This window comes from Saccopteryx leptura, chromosome 4 (assembly GCF_036850995.1).
Source record: "Saccopteryx leptura isolate mSacLep1 chromosome 4, mSacLep1_pri_phased_curated, whole genome shotgun sequence".
Lineage (NCBI taxonomy): Eukaryota > Metazoa > Chordata > Mammalia > Chiroptera > Emballonuridae > Saccopteryx > Saccopteryx leptura.
In genome coordinates, this window is record NC_089506.1 from 105,245,385 (window position 1) to 105,266,653 (window position 21,269).

The window sequence follows — 21,269 nt, forward strand, 5'->3', positions numbered from 1 at the left end:
GTCCACCTAAGCCATTTGCAGTGACTTTTTAATACAAACAGCCTGTTTTGGCTCATGCTTAGGAATCTCCTAAAATCATTCAAACAAGCAGTATCTGGCCTCTATGTATCACATACCTCTTGCTAAGAGGCCCCTAACCTGGCTCTAGTGGCAGGTGCCCTTGATTCACAGCTTGGCCTCTCCTGGCCACCTCCAAGCCCAGCACAAGTAGCAGCCATCAGCATATCATTCTGTAGCTTGTGCAGAGTGGCCCCAGGCAGGTCACAGGCAGTGGCTGATCTTGCACCTCTCAGGAGGTCCCAGAGCTAGTAAACTAGGTAGACAACTTCAGACCATCCCAAGAGATGGGATGAGAGACACACTCAAGGGGCACACTTGGTGAGCACAACAGCCCCACTGAGGAAAGTCATGCTCTGTAGAGTCAACTCCTGCACAGCAGCTCCTCCTCTGTAGTAGCAGCAACCTGGGGACCAACTCCCTGCCCGCCACCCTCCTGTGACAAGGCTCCACTACAACAGATCAATGCCCAAAGCCAACACAGGGGCACACCTAATACATAGAAACAAACACAGGGATGCAGCCAAAAAACAGACAAAGAAACATGTCCCAAATGAAAGTACTAAGGAAATCTCCAGAAAAAGAACTAAACAAAATGGAGGCAAGCAAATTACTAGACACAGAGTTCAAAACAATGGTTATAAGAATGCTCAAGAAACTTAGTGAGAACTTCAACAAAGAAATAATAAGCATAAAAAAGGAATGGAAACCATAAAAAAGAACCAGTCAGAAATGAAAACAATAACTGAAACAAGGAATAATTTACAGTGACTCAACAGTAGAGAACATCAAGCTGAGAATCAAGTCAGCAATTTGGAATATAAGGAAGTAAAAAACACCCAATCAGAATAGCAAATAGAAAAAAGAATCCAAAAAATGATCTGAGACAACTTTAAGGGTACTAACATTCATATTATGGGGGTGCTGTAAAAAAAGAGAGAGCAAGAAATTGCAAACCTAGTTGAAAAAAAATGACAGAAAACTTCCCTAATCTAATGAAGAAAATAAACATACAAGTCTAGAAAGCACAGAGAATCCCAAACAAGATGAAACAAAAAAGGTCCACACCAAGAAACATCATAATTAAAATGCAAAAGATTAAAGACAAAGAGAGAATCTTAAAAGCAGCCAGAGAAAAGCAGTTAATTACCTAGAAAGGATCTCCCATAAGACTATCAGCTGATTTCTCAACAGAAATTTTGCAGTCCAGAAGGGATTGGCAAGAAATATTCAAAGTGATGAAAAGCAAGGACCTACAACCGAGATTACTCTACCCAACAAAGCTATCATTTAGAATCAGAGGACATATAAAGAGCTTCCCAGACAAGAAAAAGCAAAAGGAGTTTATCACCACCAAACCAGAATTACAAGAAATGTTAAAGAAACTTCTTTAAGAAGAAAAAAGTAAAGATAAAACATATGAAAAATAAAATGGCAATAAATACACATCTATCAACAACTGAATCTAAAACACAAAATAAATGAACAAGCAGAACAGAAACAGACTCACAGATAACAAGAATATTTTGACAATTGCCAGGTGTGTTTAGGGAATGGATGAAAAAGGTGAAAGTATTAAGAAGTACAAATTGCGGCCCTAGCTGGTTGGCTCAACAGTAGAGCATCGGCCCAGCGTGTGTAAGTCTCAGGTTTGATTCCCATCTACTTCTCCACCTTTCCTTCTCTCCTTCCTTTCTCTCTCTCTTCCCCACCTGCAGCCAAGGCTCCATTGGAGCAAAGTTGGCTCAGGAGCTGAGGACGGCTCCATGGCCTCTGCCTCAGGCGCTAGAATGGCTCTGATTGCAGCAGAGCAAGGGAGCAATGTCCCAGAGGGGCCGAGCATCGCCCCCTGGTGGGCATGCTGGGTGGATCTCGGTTGGGTGCATGCAAGAGTCTGTATGACTGCCTCCTTGCTTCTAACTTGGGGGGGGGAGGAGAAGTACAAATTGCTTGTTACAGAATCTCATGGGGATGGATATAAAGCACAACATAGGGAAAACAGTAAAGAATAGTCTCTATGCATGGTGTCAGATGGGTACAAGATTTATCAGGATGATCACTTAGTAAATTACATATCTAATTACTGGGTTGTACACATGAAACTATTATTATATTGTATGTCAACTGTAATTGAAAAATAAGAAAACAATTAAAAAAGAAACAAGTGATGGGATTAGAGAGGTAAACACAGGCAGCTTTTGTTCTGGTTCTTAAATTAGATTCACAAAGTTTTGTTTTATTATTGCTTTAAAACTTGTGTCTATCTACATTACCTATTTTTTTATATCAAATTACAAAATTTATAAATGTTTATAGGAAAGAAAATAACAATACTGATGCTTCTAGAATGTGGGAAGTGCTACATTTCCAGTTGGCTGGAGTTGCCCTACCTTGCTTGACTGCTCACCAAGCAAATCTTGCTGCTGGAATCTTAGTGGTTGTGGCAAGGGGATGGGCAGAGTGGGGGGCTGCCCCACGTCCTGGGGGTTCTGCAAGTGTAGTATTGCCTAGGTGCCTAGGCTGCATGGACTATTTCTGCAGTGACTGGAAGTGGCACTGAGGACAGAGTCTGGCCAAGTTTTTTACCCTTCTCCTGACAACACTTGATGTATTTATTCATCTGCCTGTTCTGTAGTGAAAGGAGGGTTGACAGACCAGGTAAGGGTCACTAGGGCATTCTCCATATGTAGGTGGCCTCTCCTGATGCTCAAGACTCTCATGGGCCTTTTAACTGCCTACTGGCCAGAAAGCTGGGTGAAGGGGACCCCTGTCTCTGACTGTCCTGCCCCCAGACTTCCCAAAGGGCCAGTGGAACCTAACAACCCATATAATGTGCTCGATGATCAGGTTTCAATGCATGTGTGCGGGCACATGCAAGCCTGCCAGCACCCAGCAAAGGGCAGGGCAGAGCTATCCAGTAGCCAGGCACAGGCGGGGATGTGGCAGCGGCCATGGTTTCCCCCAGGGGTTTCCACCAGGAAAGAAATGTACTTTCCTGGGGCAGGAAGTCAACCCTGAGTTATTAACACTGGATTCATTGTCTTCTGCAAGGAGATACTGTGAAGTTAACATAAAGTAGTCAGTTTTTAATTTGATAACCAACAGTGTTCAGATGAAATATACATGACAAAAAGAGGAAAGAAAGTAACTCTACTGCTGCACCACCATGCATTCTGAATTAAAGGTTATGATCCACTGACATTCTGCCTCCCCCATCTTCGTTTGTGCCCAGTAGCATCAACATACCAAACTGCAGCCATGCAAAGTACTGTATAAATTAATGCTAATTATCCATCAGATTTTAATTCACATACCATGATCCAAAAAAAAACACTGAAAATCCCAATACCACCCCAGTGTCTAACTCAAACTCTTATTTACCTTCTCAGACCACACTTTGCACTGGGCTAGTAGTTCTCAAATGTTAGCTTGCAGAATAACCTGGCTTGTTAAAACACACACTGTTGGGTTCCATTCCCAGAGTTACTTGAGTAGAGATCAGGGGTGAAGGTTAATAATTTGTTTTAAACAATATCCCAGATGATACAGATGCTGATGCTTCTGGTCCAGAAACCACACTCTTAAGAACCACCACTCTAAGGCTAACATTTGCATAAAACATGTAATAACACAATCATCACCAAATTAGAAAGGACCGAAAAATCCAAATGAACAATTTTCCTAAGGTACTTACAAACAATACTATTTATTAAACACATGTCAAATACATATACATTGGATAAATTACTTTAGTGCACTGTTAATGGCACAGCACTGTACTTAGAAACTTCTGCTCTTGGAGTCTAGTTTTAAATTCTGGTCCCCCACAGGAAAACTTTATGATATTATGGGAATGTCATGGGCCTTTCTATCTTACCTTATTTATAAAATGAAGATAGCAATGTCACAGGATTACTGAGATAAATTAATCAAATTCATGCTAAATGTTTATAACAGGAGTACTGTCTGGCACAGAAAGCCCTCAATAAATATTAGCTGTCTTCATCACCATTGTTAATATGCTCCCATATTCTGCCTGTGTCAGGGTAAACAGAATGGATCTCTATACCACTTCAAGACCAGTGCCATCTAATCCTATCACCTTGTGTCCATTCTCATTTCTGTCACCATCTCCCCTATGTTCACTGAAGACTCTGGTAGCTGGCTCAGTTTTCCTCCCCACACCAAGTCCTGACAAAATTCCTGGTGCCTTCAACAATCCTTTCAAATAACGCAAGAGGCTGACCAGAGACAGACCAAGAGTCGTCTTCTTTTTTTTCCATCTAAGTTTAAGTTTCACCATGACTCAAGATTCTTTCATCAAGAACCAGCCACAAACCTGCCAGTCCAATTAGAATAAATTTTGGATGTTTTACAATGGGGAGACTTTCACTTAAACACTATCTATAGTGTTCTCTAATTTGAGGAATCTGACCCTAACAGCAAAACTCTCCCTAGATCCAACTAAGGCATTAAACAATTTCCCATTAATTAGCCATTCAACAGATTGACCTAGATCCACAAAGATTACTTTAATCCTTTAACACCTTGATTTTCTCCCAATTTATCAACCCCTTCCTATTTAACTTCCTCTTACATAGTCCTCATATTTCCACACTTCTGCCCCATTTCTATCTTACTGCCCTAGCAAAAGCTAACCTTGGGCCACTTGAATGCTCACTCCAAAAGCTGGGCGGCTAAATGCTGCAAGAAAAATAAAATAAATGACTCAACTTCTATTATGGGTATTAACCAATTCTAAATCTCAATTAAGCTCTCAAAGCTTGCTGTCTGGAAATCTTTCCAGGCTTCCCTCGCTATATTTTGTACAAAAGGCTACTGCTCTCAAGCTCCCTACTTATTAAGAAAACAGATAGCATCAGATAGTTGCAAATCCCTCAACTTCCTACCATGAATCCAAATCTCCCCAATCCCATCCCCAATAAACCTGCATCCTCAAATATCCTTGTCTCCTTCCATCCTACACAAAGATGGTGCAAGAGATGGCTGTCTTTGCTCTCATCTCCTCTGTGATCTTGCTTTATGAATTTCCTCTTCTATTTTCAACCTCTATTTCCAACTATCCTAAGTAACCTCAATTCTTTTACCTTATTTTTTAAAAGCCCTTCTTCAACCTACCATATTTCCCCATGTATAATAAGATGCACCTTAATTTGGGGGCTTGAAATTTGAAAAAACAAAAACATATTACAGAAAGTTAATGAACTCAAGTTTTATTCATCATAAAATTCATACAACTCCTCATCCACACGAAAAAGCGGGAAATGCAAGTAAAAAAATCTAAAACCACTGTATAAGATGCACACAATTTTGGCCCTGGCCGGTTGGCTCAGCGGTAGAGCGTCGGCCTGGCGAGCGCGGGACCCGGTTTCGATTCCTGGCCAGGGCACAGAGGAGAGGCGCCCATTTGCTTCTCCACGCCCCCTCCTTCCTCTCTGTCTCTCTCTTCCCCTCCGCAGCCAAGGCTCCATTGGAGCGGAGATGGCCGGGCGCTGGGAATGGCTCCTTGGCCTCTGCCCCAGGCGCTAGAGTGGCTCTGGTCGCGGCAGAGCGACGCCCCGAGGGGCAGAGCATGCCCCCTGGTGGGCAGAGCTTCGCCCCTGGTGGGCGTGCCCGGTGGATCCCGGTCAGGCGCATGCGGGAGTCTGTCTGACTGTCTCTCCCCGTTTCCAGCTTCAGAAAAATACAAAAAAAAAAAAGATGCACACAGTTTTTAGATCTCAAATTTTTCGGGAAAAATTGTCTTATACATGGGGAAATACAGCACATTTTCTTTTGACTATTGTCCTCCTTAGCCAAAATTCTTGAAAAAGTAGTTATTTAGCCCACCCACTCCAATCCAAAATTTCATTGACAATACTCTTGCCAAGATTATCAGGAACCTTCTATTTATAGAATACAATCCATACACAGCATATCTACAGGAAAACACTGTTAACCATTCATTTTCATATCCTTGACTTCCATAATATCATCCTCTTTGGTCTCTTCCTTTATCCATTTTGTTCTTTCTTTTATTCTGTATACAGCCCTATAGGCCTATTCATTTCTCACTCTAAAAGCCCTTTCTAGAATATCATATATAATACTACGGCTTCAACTAAGAACTACATCTTAAAAACTGGACCATTTGGATTTGTTTCTAATGAATTCTGAAACATGCACTGATACATACTTCTCATAAGGTTATAAACAATACATTTATATTAACATCTAGTTAATATTTAAATACGTACAAGGAAATATCCATTTAAAGTAGTATACTATATTGTTTTGCCTGCCTATATATACTCTAGGTTTGGTTTAGTCAATATATCACAGTGTAACCATTACCTTTTTTTTTTTTTTTTTTTGGTATTTTAACAGCCATACAATTCACCCATTCAAAGTGTATGATGCAGTAATTTTTAGTATTTTCATCAGCGCATAAAGAAACCTTGTATACTTTAGCAGTTATCCTTACCCCATTTTAACCATTCTCCCATCCTAGTCTATGAAATCACTAATTTTGTCACCACTGATTTGCCTCTCTGGACATAAATGGGATCATATAGTATTTGTTTTTTGTGACTGTTAAGATCTTAGCATAATCTTTTCAAGGTTTGTCCATGTTGCTATCTTTTAGCAGTACTTCATTCATTTTTATTGCTGAGTAATACTCCATTGTAAGGAAAGTCCACATTTTATTAATTCATCAGATGAGAGACATCTAGATGTTACTACTTTTTGACTATTATAAATAATGTACTATGCTTAAGTTTTTGTGGGCACACATGCTTTTACTTCTTTGGGTATATAACTAGGAATGGAATTACTGGGTCATAGTTAACTTAATATTTAGCCTTTTGAGGCTGCCAAACTGTTTTCCCAAGTGACTACACTACTTTATAATCTCACAACAATGGGGGTTTTCATTTCACCACATACACCTTCATCACCACTTGTTACTATCTGTTTTTATAATTTTAGCCATCCTAGTGGGTTTCACTGCGGTTTTGATTTTCATTTCCCTAACAACCAATGATGTTTAGTATCCTTCCATGTGCTTACTGGCCATTTGTGTATCTTATTTGGAGAAATGTCTTTTCAAGTCCAAAGCCCATTTTTTAATTGAGCTGTCTTTTTGTTATTGAGTTTTAAGAGTCCTTTATATATATTTTTTGTTTTTTAATTAATTTTGACATTTATTGACTTTAGTGAGAAAGGAAGGGAGAGAGGGAGGGAGGGAGGGAGGGAGGGAGGGAGGGGGAGGGAGAGAGAGAGAGAGAGAGAGAGAGAGAGAGAGAGAGAAACATCAATCTGTTCATGTATGTGCCCTGATCAGGGATCAAACTGGCAACCTCTGTGCTTCGGGACGATGCTCTGGCAATCACTAATCTACTTTTTATATCTATGACTTTGACTGCCTGGACACTTCACATAAATGAAATTATAATCATATGGCCATTTTTTGTGGCTTCTTTACATGTTTTTGAGACTCATTTATGTTGTACCATTTATGAGTACTTCATTTCTTTTTTTTTAAATTTTATTGATCTTTTTAGGGAGAGAAGGGAAAGGGAGAAAAACATGGATTTGTTGTTCCACTTATTTATGCATTCACTGGTTGATTCTTGTATGTGCCCTGACCAGGGATGAAATCTACAACCTTCGCATATAGGGACAACACTAACCAACTGAGCTACCCAGCCAGGGCAGTACTTCATATTTTTTTAATGTTGAGTAACACACTTGACCCTCGAACAATATGTGTTTACACAGTGTGGGTCCACTTAAACATGGAGTTTTCCCCCCAATAAGTATACAGCCAGCTCTCTGTAATTCTCCATATCCTTGGGTTTTGCATCCATGGACTCAACTGAGGATTGAAAACAGTCTATTCCACTGTGGTTGGGAATCTGTGCATGCAGAGGGCCAACTGTATGCATTGATTTATATACCACTTTATATAAGGGACTTGAGCATCCTTGAATTTTGGTATACACTGTGGGGGAGGGTAGTCTGAAACCAATCCCTTGCAGATACTGAAGGACAGATAAAGTTGAAAGCTATACACAAATTATCGATTGTGTAGGGTGTCAGCACCCTTAACCCCTCGTTGTTCAAGAGTCAATTGTGTTCCACTATATGGATATACATTTTATTTATTCATTCACCAACTGATAGATATGTGGGTTGTTTCCACTTTGGGGCTATTATAAATAATGCTATTATAAACATTGGTGGACACATTTTCATTTCTCATGCACAGCTGTGCAGGAGTAAAACTGCTGGGTCACATGACAACTCTGATTAATATTTAGAACTACTAAACTGTTTTCCAAGTGGCTGCACTATTTTACAATCCCACCAGAAGTAAATGAAGGTCCCAATTTCTACATATCCTCTCTAACACTTTATATTATTATCTGTTTGGTTTAGCCATCTTAGTGGGTATGAAGTGATATCTCATTGTACTTTTGATCTGCATTTTCTTTTTTTCTTTTTTTTTTTATAGAGACAGTGAGTCAGAGAGAGGGATAGACAGAGACAGACAGACAGGAATGGAGAGAGATGAGAAGCATCAATCATTAGTTTTTCATTGCGCGTTGCAACACCTTAGTTGTTCATTGATTGCTTTCTCATATGTGCCTTGACCATGGGCCTTCAGCAGACCAAGTAACCCCTTGCTGGAGCCAGCGACCTTGGGCTCAAGCTGGTGGAATGTTTGCTCAAACCAGATGAGCCCGTGCTCAAGTTGGCGACCTCGGGGTCTCGAACCTGGGTCCTCTGCATCCTAGTCCGATGCTCTATCCACTGCGCCACCGCCCGGTCAGGCTGCATTTTCTAATGATCAAAAATGTTGAGGATGTTTTCATATGCTTACTGATCATTTGCATAATTCTTTAGAGAGCTATCTGTTCAAGTCCTTTGTCCATTTTTAAAGGAAATCATCTGTCTTTTTATTGTCAAATTGTAGTTCTTTATATATACTACATACAAATCCCTTATGAGATATGATTTACAAGTATTTTCTCCCATCTGTATGTTGCCTTTTCACTTTTTTAATGATGTCTTTTGAAACACAAAAAGATTTTAATTTTGATGAAGTCCAGTTTGGATATTTTCTTTTGTTACTTGTGCTTTTAATTTCATACTAAGAAAACACTGCTCAATCAGAAGTAAGGAAGATCTACACTTCTGTTTTTATTCTAAGACTTTTATAGTTTTCCTTCTCATATTCAGGTATTTCATCAACTTTGTATGAGGTAGATGTCCAATATTGTTTACATGTGGATGTCCAGTTGTTCCAGTATCAATTATTGAAAAGATTATTCCCCTTCTTGCACTGTTTTGTCACCTTTATCAAAAATAAACTCACTGCCTAACCAGGTGGTGGTACAGTGGATAGAGCATCGAACTGGGACACAGAGGACCCAGGTTCAAAACCCTGAGGTCACTGGCTTGAGCATGGGCTCATTCGGCTTGAGCACAGGCTCACCAGCTTAAGTGCGGGTCGCAGGCTTGAGCATGGGATCATAGACATGACCCCATTGTTGCTGGCTTAAACCCAAGATTGCTGGCTTGAGCAAGGGGTGACTCGCTCTGCTGTAGCCCCCAGGTCAAGGCACATATAAGAAAGCAATCAATGAACAACTAAGGTGTCACAACAAAAAACTGATGATTGATGCTTCTCATTTCTCTCCGTTCCTGTCTGTCTGTCCCTATCTATCCCTCTCTTTGTCTGTCTGTTCCTATCTATCCCTCTCTGTCCCTGTAAATAAATAAATAAATAAATAAATCTTAGTATCACTATTGTAATATATTCTAAAATACACAGCATCACCAATTGAAATATTTTTTAAAAATCAAAACGTGCTTAAACTTAAAATAATTCAGACTTTAAAACTAACCTCCAGTTTACAGAAAATCCAGGAGGTATTAAGAGATAGGAGAAACAAGTTAAGGCACACCACAAAGAAATAGACAAATCCAGTAATTAGGATATTCTATTTGTTTGAACTATATAAAATTACAGATACTTGGCTGTTTTGAATCTCAAAAATGGCAATTTTGTGTGGTTCAACTTAATCAATAAAAATTGACCTCATTTCTTTTTTTTTTTATTATTTTTTTTTTCTTCATTTTTTCTCAAGCTGGAAACGGGGAGAGACAGTCAGACAGACTCCCGCATGCGCCCGACCGGGATCCACCCGGCACGCCCACCAGGGGCGACGCTCTGCCTACCAGGGGGCAATGCTCTGCCCATCCTGGGGGTCGCCATATTGCGACCAGAGCCACTCTAGCGCCTGAGGCAGAGGCCACAGAGCCATCCCCAGCGCCCGGGCCATCTTTGCTCCAATGGAGCCTTGGCTGCAGGAGGGGAAGAGAGAGACAGAGAGGAAAGCGCGGCGGAGGGGTGGAGAAGCAAATGGGCGCTTCTCCTGTGTGCCCTGGCCGGGAATCGAACCCGGGTCCTCCGCACGCTAGGCCGACGCTCTACCGCTGAGCCAACCGGCCAGGGCTGACCTCATTTCTTTCACAAATTGATGGAATTTTAAAAATGCCCACCAAGGATGTGAGGGCGATCTGGCTGCAACACTTGTCACCCCATTGATCGCCAGGGTTGATTCGGCTGAGCTGGCTGGCTAGGCGGGTGTCCCCTTCCTCCCTCACTGCTCCATGTGCTTCCCTCCCCAAGCTGCGCGCTCGGTCAAAGAGGATGACCTTCCCCGACAGAGGAGAGGACCGTTCTTCGGTCAAGGGTATACGAGTAGCTGCGCTCCCCTGCTAGAACCTCCAAACAAGTCTCAAAAATGTCAACCAAAAGGTGGAAGTAACAGAGATATCCACCAATGGATGAACTGGATAAATAAAATGTGGTATAAACATATAATAAAAGACTGTTCAGCCATAAAAAAGGAAATTTTGACACATGCTACAAAATGGATGAACTTTAAAGACATAATGGTAAGTGAAATAAGCCGGTCAGAAAAAGACAAATATTATATTATTCTACTTTTATGAGGTTCCTAGAGTAAATTCATAAAGACAAACAGTAGAAGGCAGGTTACCAGAGGCTGGGGGGAAGGAGAATGAAGTTATTATTTAATGGAGACAGTTTCAGTTGGGGAAGATGAAAAAGTTCTGTAGATAGTGATGATGGTTATACAACAATATGAACGTACTTAATGTCACTGTAAACTTAAAAAGGCTAAAATGGTAAATTTTGTTATATATTTTACCACAATAAAAAAATGGTGGGAGTAGTTTGTTCTAGATTAAAGGAGACAAAAAACATAACCAAATGTGATCTGATCTTGTTTAATCATGTTTCTAAAGACCAAATGTAAAAAAGAAATAAAATTAAGGCACAACTGTGGAAACTTAAATGTGGACTAGATTAGATGTTATTAGAAAATTACTGTCAGAGTGACGTGATATTTAAGCAAGAACACATTCTTACCTTTTAGAGAAGTAGCCTTAAGCCTTCAGAAGTAAAATGCCATGTCTGCTATACACAAATGAGCAAAGGATTAAGCAATACAGCAAATTGTTTCTTATTAAATCTAAGTGATATGCATATGGGACTACTATACCATTCTCTCTTACTTTTCCTATATATTAGAATTTTTATGATTAAAAAATTTTTGAAATTATTTCACTATGCATCTTACTCTTCTAATACTTTCCAATCGAAATAAAAGGTTGGACTCAATTTGGGAAGCAGTAGGAAAAGGCACTAAAAGATTAAAACTGTCAGTTTAAAAATATATTTTAGAAAAAGTACTGTGCTGGTGCTACCTGGTATGGATATTATTCAAGAAATATCTTTATATATTATAAATATTGTTTACATTATATATTCAAGAAATATCTTTAAATATTATATATTTTAGTGCTTACTTTGTTTCAGCTACTGTACTGGGGAGTAAGCAATGGAGAATAGTTTCATCCTGAAAAAGCTCAATGTAAAGAGAAGCAGGTAGAACATAATTAAATGTTTTATCACAACTACAGTGAGAAATACTCAAGAGTTCTTTCAGGAATGAAGAAGGGTACCTAACTCAACCAGGGAGGATGAAGGGGATTCAGAAAGATTTCTCAGAAGAGCTAAACCCAGAGTTGAGTATTTAAGAGGGGTAGGAAATTAGCCAGGCAACAAGAGGCAGGGAAGGATACCAGTCAGCAGAGTAGCCCTGAGAATAGAAATAGCATTGGCAAGCAGAGGAGGGCGGGATTCCAGATTATGTATAAGCATATAAGAAGTTCAGTGCTGCTAGAGCTTAAAGGGGTGTGGGGGTTGGAGGGAGGACGTTGACCCTGGAGACATAATCAGGTATCAGGCTCACTGAAAAACCTTACAAACTGGAAGAAGGATACCACTTTGGAGGCAACTTTTAAACTGCCCATTGATAAAGGCTGAAAGAGGCTGGAGGCAGTGGAATAGAGACAGGGCCAAAATCCAGAGACAGCACAGAGATTCAAGCTACATGACTAGCATCTGACTGAATGTGGAAGATGAGGAAGGAGTCCAAGAAACCTCTCAAATTTCAAGTTCAGGTCACAGTGAAAATGATGATACCATAAACAGAAAAAAGAAAAAAAGAAAAGAACAAAGACAGAGCATAACTTTAAACACTCTGAGCTTGACAAACTGATGTGATGCTCATGTATTTAATTTCTAGTAGATTAAAACAGATTTTTATTCCCCCCCCCCTGAAATAAAGGTTAAACTAAGAGAGCTGCTGATGTGGGCAAGAAAAACGGTCTATATAGGAGAGTCTCAGACAGAATCCCAAGGCATGCCCACACTCAACAGATAGGAAGAGTTCGCAAAACCAACTTTAAAAAGTCATCAATGAGGTAGAAAGACAAGAAAAGATTATATATTGTTAATGAATTCAAGAAAAGATAATTATATAGTGTATCTGCTATATGACATAGATTCCTGAATTTTTTCATGTTCTGCAAAATCAAGGAGAGGAAATACATCAAGACAGTTGAGGCAATAAGCACCTTTAGACAGAACATATATGGTTAAGTGAAGCCAAGAGGCAGTACAGGACAATGTGCATACTGCTGGGCTTGCTGTGTTCAACTGTTCCCTACCCTCAGTGAGCTTCATGAAAGCCCACATACTTTCACAGCTACACACACATGGAAATTGTTGTATATCACAGCAATTTATCCCAAAGAGGCAAAGGAAAATTTACCAAGTAGGAAAAGAAAAGGAACTGATAGTAATAAGTGTTATTAGTCAACCAGGAAAGGCCTTATGGAGAACTTCTAAACAGTTTTGACCTATAATGGTATGATGTGGCAGAATTGTATTCTTGTTTTTGCAGAGATATATTAAGGACCCTGAATTGAGAAAGTCTGCCAGAATAAGAGAGAAAGTATATAGAAGAGTATAAAGGAATGGAGAGGAAACTGTACTGGTTACTTCACCATCTCAAATACTTTATCATGGCTGGCACAAAGGAAATATAAAGAAAAGGGGTAGGTGAGGTAAAAAAAAAAAAAGGTAGGGCCTTAGGTGGAATTATGTGTGGTATGCTAAGGACTTTTATTGGCAGTGGGAATGATCTTATCAGGAAAGTTACACAAAGATCAATCCACAAGATACACTGGGGCAGGAACATGCCAGAGACAGAAAAACCAGAGGCACTATCACACTTGTATGAGTGAGAATGACAGGGGCCTAAATTAGGGCATGTAAAGTTTGCAACAAAGGTAAAAATATGATGGCTTGTTAAGTGACTAATAAATAAAAGTGAAGGAAGTGAAGGAAAGGAAATCAAGAACAAAGTTTTAAGCTTGAACTATCAGATAGTACCCCCCTTTACCAACAGAGGTTCCAGGGAGAGAGAAGCAGGTTTGGTAGTGTTCTACCTACTATTAGAGACTAAACCATCAAATGTGTGTGTTAACCCAAGAATATGGGTTACTATTTTTCAATGCAACCAACTGGCTCCTTGCTAATAAGGAAAATTTGCAAAAATTAAAAGGCAAATAAATCAAATGATAAATAGGATGTCAAAAATTTTTATTAGCAAGGTTTTAAAATATCAAAATAGGTATTTGTGACATAGTCAAGATTTCTTAAATATTTATTTCCCCATTAATTAACTTCCAGATGTGCTCCACACACACAGGTCAAGTCTTACGCTTCACTCAGTGGAGAGACAGTATAGCACAATGAACAAGAGTTCTGGCTTCACTGTAAGTCTAGGATCTGCGATTTAGGGCTAGTTATATAAGAATTTTAGGCCTCAGGTTCTCTCTGCAGTACATTTAAATAGTACGTATTTCACAGGATTGTTGTGAAGATTAAATATATAATACATATAAAGCACTTTGTACAGGTACATTGTAAAGTCAGTAATGTTAAGATTTTTTAAATAATTATTATTAGTTATTATTAATGATGACAATGTCATATCCCTGAGGTATACAGGTGCAAGAAAAAGAAAATGATCTGGATGGGAGTTAACTGAATGTTTGAGTTCTATACTTATAACAAATGGAACACTTGTTTTGTGTGCTTTTCTATAAACATATTTGAAAAGTTTTAAATATTTTTTAAAAAGGAAAAAAGCCGATGAACCAATGCCTTACATGAAAATGTCCGGCATTAAAACACACATTTCAGACCAAATAAAAGTAATTATTTTCACTGTTTCCTAGTTTTAGCTACAAAACCCATTCCCCCTACTCAAATTCCCAACTGCTATCAGTGATAATTACCCCTACTCCTACCTCCACCTGTAAATTTCAGGATAACCTTTATCCCCTTCTTCTGACACAGAAGAGGAAGAAAAAGGAAAAAGAGGAGATGCAAATCCTCATTCCATGACCATCCTCAGTTTCAATTTTTTGGAAAATTCCTCATTGTATACAGGAGAACAGCACTATGACTCCAGATTTAATTCTAGATATTACGGCCAGTCACCTTTTCCCATTGTTCTAATCATATTACACTTTCTAACTCTAAAATAAATTCCTTCAGATCTCCCTATCAAGAAGTTTCCAAGCAACTGTTTATCACAGACCTTTCCTCAGACCACCAATCTCAGCTCTGCACTCTCTTCTATTTCAGCTGGGTATTTGTTCACTAATTTCTCATGTGTCCTGTTCAAATTTAGGAAATACTTCCTATAAAACTCACCAATCTCTCTTCTATGAAGCCATTCCTGACGAAACGACTCTGAAATTGCCTCTCTCCACTCACAATTCCCTGGCATAACTCTACACTTTTATTTTCTTTAGAAAATATGTATTTTATTCTTGCACCTGGTATCTAATTTGTGCATCACCTGGCTGTATAATTTATAATGTTTTACCTTTCATCTATCTTATACATGAAAAGGTAGGAATGATATCCCTTCCAAGTGCATCACACTGTTTTAAAACAGACTGATAATCACAACTACTTAAGTCACAGAGCTATGCTGTAGTGTTGTAATATAGTTTTTAATGGATAAGACTAAATTAGATTGGTGTCTAGTCTTAGTTACACCTAAATCCAAAATACAGGCATTAGATCAGCTTTGACCCCAGTTCACCCTTTAGTCACATCTCGAGCACTCCCTTCTCTCTCAGGAGTCCTCCTACATTCTCCCAGGACACAATTACTGCTCCCTCAAGTATGGAATGCCTCTTCTTTGCACTCTCCCTTTTCTGGGCCAACTTTCTTTCATCCTCAGGATCTACTCAATCCCAATTCACCCATTTTCCCTTGACTGCTCAGCTCCAAGTTAGGATCTTCTTAGGCATTCTCAGAATACACATATTGATGTACTACTCTATAATAACAGTTTACTTTTCTATCACTCCTACTGAGTTGTAAACTCCTTGAGGTACAGACTGAATTTTATTCCCTTTTGTATACCCAAGACCTGACACTGTTAGACATCTAACAATTAATGAATGAATGTCCACAGCCACTTTGTGTCCTTGTCCAGGCTACATGAGCACACCTGAGTTTCTCATCTAAAGTACTTTCCTTCTGTAAAGGAGGGATAATGCTATACCTAGAGCTCATAAAATTGTTATAAGGATTAAATGAGGTAGAAAAACTTAGTACAGTGTCTACCATATAGAACTATCATTTCAATATTTGTTATTTCATGCCTTACTTAACCTAATACATCCTGGGAAATGTAATGTGGTTGTGACCAATATTTTCAAGTTGAAAGGCTTGAAATCTAGAAGTCACATAGTAAACAGCTATAATTCTAGAAGTCACTGGTGACATTCAGGTAATCTGCAAATATTTATTATGTACCTATTATGTGCAGGAGTCTTTACTAGGTATCACTCAGCTCTCAGAACAAAATAGAAGGCAAATAATAAGACAAGTAACCTGTATTAGTATCCAAAAGAGGAAAGAATTTTATACAAACAAGATGGGTATTTTTCAAACTACCTAAGTTTTGCTTTATAATAGGGGTGAGCTTTAAGAACAATTACTAAAAAAGTTCAAAATTACCTCCTTTCATCAAGTGGACCAATAACAAAAGGCAGTTCCAAAATTTCTTGCTATTTCTAAATTTCACTTTTGCTTGGAAGTATTTCTCACAAAAGAAATTTAACCATGAGCAGCACAGAGACAAATGACCTACCTCTTTTTGTCTCATTCAAATGGGAATTCCACAGCATTTCCTTAGGTTTTTTCCGAATTAGTATTAAAATTGTAGATCTGGAAAATGGCCTCAGTTTTGTCTGTTCTTCTACAGAACAGAATGCTGAATGGTATATTTGCACCAACACCTCCTCTCTTTATGAGTGGATAAAATGCACACTTCTTATTCACACTGGTCCCTTAGCAAGAATTACAAAACTGCAAATCATCTCATCTCATATTAGAAAAGGAGGCTGTGAACTAAAACTACTTTCCACCTAACAAATCCAGAGGTCAGAGTCCCAGTGAAGTTTGTGCATTCCACTTACACTGCTTGTAGTAGTTGCAGAGAGACCTCTAGCGCTGCCTCAATAAGCCGTTGTGCAAATAGTACCTGCTAATGTCACCTGAATGAGACAATGGCAACATGCTATGTAGCAACGAACGGAGTGACCATTTTAATGTTTACAGTTTGGCAACAACATGGAAATTCTACCAGCTTGTTCGAACAGGCATAAACAAGGCCGTAGGAACCTATGTATCCAATTTATTTCAGTAAAACATGTCAAAAGAAATTATCCTATGCACACCCTCACTACAAGCAAGGAATGCTAAGAAAACAGGTCCTGTGAGCGGAGGTCGAAACAACGTCTCTTCCAAAGCCTCAACACAATAGATGGTAAACTATTGTCCACCTTCAGCTTGCTCCAAATGCCAGCAGTAACGGGAGTATGAGCCGGGGCAGCTCAACACGACTGGACCCAAGGACAGCACTGGAATATAAGAAAATGGTCCTGGCGCATCCTACCCTCCCCCATCCACCACCCTCAAACAAGTCAGTTCCCCGGCTGGTCCCCACCCCCTCTGCGGGCCGCCACCGCCCGCCTGGGCCCAGCTCGCAGAAGGTAGGCTCGGGGACCAGCAGAGCTGCTCCATGTGTAGCAGCGCGGGAGGCACCGAGGGGGCTGCGCCCGCGGGAGGTTGCACCGGCAACCGGCGCGAGTCGCGGCGTCCTCGGCGGCGCTGTCGACGGACCCGGGCGGCAGCATCCTCGACCCGCGAGGCCCCAGCCCGCGGACCCCGCCTCAGCTCCACATCCCTTCCTCGCAGACAGCAGGCCGCGCCCGCGTGACGGGGCCGAAAACCCCGGCATTTCCCAGCCCGCACGCCCGCAGCTCGAGAGGGTGGCCGCAGCCGGCCCGCGTCCCGTCGCCCGCTCCGCCCAGCCCCGGGCCGCGGTGACGGGAGGCGGCGGCCAACTCCGACCCACCGCGAACCGGCGAGAGCCATCCCGGCGCCGGCCCTCCGCCCTTCCCCGCCGCCGCGGAGCCGGCGCGGCCAGGCGGGCGAGCGGGCGGGCCCAGACCGCGGAAGACACTCACTTCCACATCGCGGCCCTTGTTCTTAAAGCTCTTGATGCGGTGGTTCTCCAAGCCGGGATTCTCGGCCATGGCTGCGCGCGGCTCCGGCGGCGGCTACTCCTGCGGCGGCGGCGGCGGCGAGTCTCGGTGCGGGAGGGGGAGGTGGAGGAGCGCGGGAGGGGGAGGGAGGGGGAGGGGGGACAGGAGAGCACGTTCCGTGACGCCTCCGAGCGCGAGGTGGCAGCAGCTCCAGGGGAGGCGCAGGCCGCCCGCCTGGTGAGGTGGGGCGGGGCGCGGGGCGGCGGGGCGTGAGCGACACTGAGAAAACCCGCGCGCCTTGGGAGCCTGGGGTCACGTGCCTGGGCGCTCTCCTGGCTGGATGTGCCTGGTGTTATCGGGGTGACCCACGCTTCCGCACAACCTGTCGGTGCTGCAAGTTACGTCCCAACAACGGAGCCAGACTTAGCGGCTTCTGCCTACCCCTGCGAGGCAGAGCTGCGGCAGGAAACTACAATTCCCAGCATGCCAAGCTCCGCCGGGGATGATTCTGGCCTTGGCAGAACGAGGGGAATGCCGGGAACCCTAAGCGCGCGGCATTCGGCTCGGCGCGCTCCGAAACGCGAGGCTCGAATGTCCACCCTTAAGGCCGCCGCTGGGCGGGGACGTGGGAGGAGCTTTCCCAGACGGCATTTTACACCGGATTAGGACGAAGGGGGCGGGGTCTCTGGGGTCTCCCTAAATAGCAGCCACCTTCAGTGGCTGTTCCCTGGCTCTGCTTTGGTTTTATAAATAGCAATTATTTCTTCTTGACATGTACTTGTGTCTGTATGTAATATATGTGTCTTTGTGTGTGTTATCTGGCTTACTACACGGGACTTAAAACTCAATGCAAATAGGAACATTGAATCCCTTGCGTCAAAACAGTGCTTGGCACATCTTGCATACTCAGTAAATATTTGAACAAATCAGGGCTCGAGCGTATCTTCATTATTCTTCCAAGCCTGAGTCTGCAATTTTAATATGGGCAGTTTCTGCATTTTAGTGCCCGCAACACTTCCTGGTCTATCACCAGACAATCATCTTAACTTTCAGGAAACAGATAAACCCTTATCTCTCCAGTCTAGCATCTCCACTAGAGTCATCCCAGGAATGATTAAGGGAAATTTGAATCCGTAAAACTAGCAGAGTTGCTTTTTGAAGCAGGTGGGCTTCTTTGATTATATGTGAAATAAATTCAGTTTCAGAATCTATGGCAGATGTAAGCAGGTATGCAATGTTCTAGTACAGTTCAAATGACATTAGAGTCATATAAATGTTGGCAGAAATAAAACCACTAAGAGATTAAAGAATACATTCTTTCAAAGCAAAGGGGCCTTAAAGAGCCAGACAGGAGTCATTAATTCAGAGACCTTTGGTGGCCAGGCTATATCTGGGACATTTGTGTTGTGAGTAGTGGGGTATGGCCTGTTCATAAACACAGGCCCATTTAAAGGCTTCTGGCCACTGTGGCCATATTGGACCATGGGCCAGTCTTGCCGAACGTCCAATTTCTCAGGAAAACCCAAAACTTAGAGTTTTTTTCTTTTTAAAATGTCAATTCACATTTTTTAATATCTTCAGTCAGTCAGTCACTTAAGAACTCCAGGCTCTCCCTATGAAGTATCTGATCCCAGTCCACTCACTCACTTAAAGGGGAATGCGCGCGCGCGCACACACACACACACACACACACACACACACTCCTAGAACTTAGAAGGAATGGATTGCTTCAGCCCTAGTTCTTGAGACAGTAGAAGTTATGTGTTTGCTGCTCTTCCAGACTGTCACTTAAACTCTATCATAATTAAGACATTCTCTTTTCAGTTTAATTCACTCCCACCACTTCTCTTAGTTCTACTTGCTGTCTTCAAATGTGTAAGTCATGTATCATTTTAGAGTCCCAGACATATTTAGTGAGCAGTTATGTGTCAATCATTGCCCTAACACTAGGATATATTTGTTAACAAAACAGCCAAATTCCTGCTTCCACAGAGCTTTGTGTCTATCTGAGTAGACAGATGATAAAACAAGTTATCATCCAAAGAGTGTGGTGGGTGTCAAGAAACAGAAAGGAAGCTCAAAACTCACAGCAGGGAGATCTTTATAACCTGCTGATTCCCAAAACTCCTACTGTATGAAGGCAAGATTGCAGATGGAGGTCTATGTATCATATCTAAATATTTAGAAGTTATAAATCAAGCTTACAAACTTAAATAAAATATAGCCTAATCTTCAACATTGACAAATGCACTTTCTTTACCACCTGGAAGTCTGGGTTTGAATTTAAATTTCCTGACTTCTTGGACTTCTGCTTCAGAATTGGTGGTGCAAAGTGGTCTGGAAGCCAGCCGACAGCCTACTTTTCGTTCCCATTTTCCTCCATCTTAGCTTTATTCCAGACTAGAGTAGAACCTTAAGAACATGTTTGTATACCCTTACCCACAGATTCAAGTCCTGGCTTTCACCACCAAATTTCTATTTACATCCCCCTAACCTCCTCAAAAGATGCCCGTAGGCCTTTACTAAGGCCTGGAATGGGCAAAGCAGTGGCATCATGTGCTCCCAAGAAGATAGACCCAGGAGAGAGGTCTGGGACAACCCTGGAAGCAGGCTTGGCCATTTGAGCAGGAATGGCCCTGGTACCTAGAGCTGGATCTAGAGCTCATGAAAGTGACCTCATGGTCCCATGGACTCCTGCAGGGAGAAGTACAGAAGAAGAGAGCCAGAATGAGGTCGTCTAAAGGCCAGGGGCCAGACCAGGGGCCCTTCCTGCCCAGGTCTAATGCAGTCATTTTTACTCTTTGCCATTATCCCTGGTGACTTCCACATCTGTACATTTGGTATCTTGATTTCAGAGTTTCTGCACATACTTCACTCCACCTGGTTTTACCACCTGTAGTCCCCACCAGGCTTTGGAGCCCTTAATGTCTGGGAAATGACTACCTCCAGTGACTGAGATTGGGACCTCTCACTGTCAGCAACCACCTCCTCTTTTCTCTCACTCTAGTCTTTGCCTTTGCTCTGAAACTTCTCTTGAAAACTCTTCTTCTAAATCAGGGGTCTCAAACTCGCGGCTGTGCGGCCCACCCACCAATTTTGTGCGGCCCGCAGACTAATCAAACTTTGTGAATTATTCTGTGGGCCAGGCTGCGGGCCGCACAAAATTGGTGGGCGGGCCGCGAGTT

The 21,269-nt window shown here is 41.7% G+C and overlaps 1 protein-coding gene across 1 annotated transcript in view; it reads right to left on the reverse strand.

Annotated features, from left to right (window-relative positions):
• KPNA3 (karyopherin subunit alpha 3) overlaps nucleotides 1-18,229 on the reverse strand; it is a 101,096-nt gene extending 82,867 nt beyond the window's left edge. Inside the window, exon 1 of the mRNA XM_066380920.1 lies at nucleotides 18,067-18,229. Coding sequence (XP_066237017.1) covers nucleotides 18,067-18,135 — 69 coding nt within the window. The 5' untranslated portion in view covers nucleotides 18,136-18,229. The remainder of the gene's footprint in view (nucleotides 1-18,066) is intronic.
• Nucleotides 18,230-21,269: the final 3,040 nt, after the last annotated feature.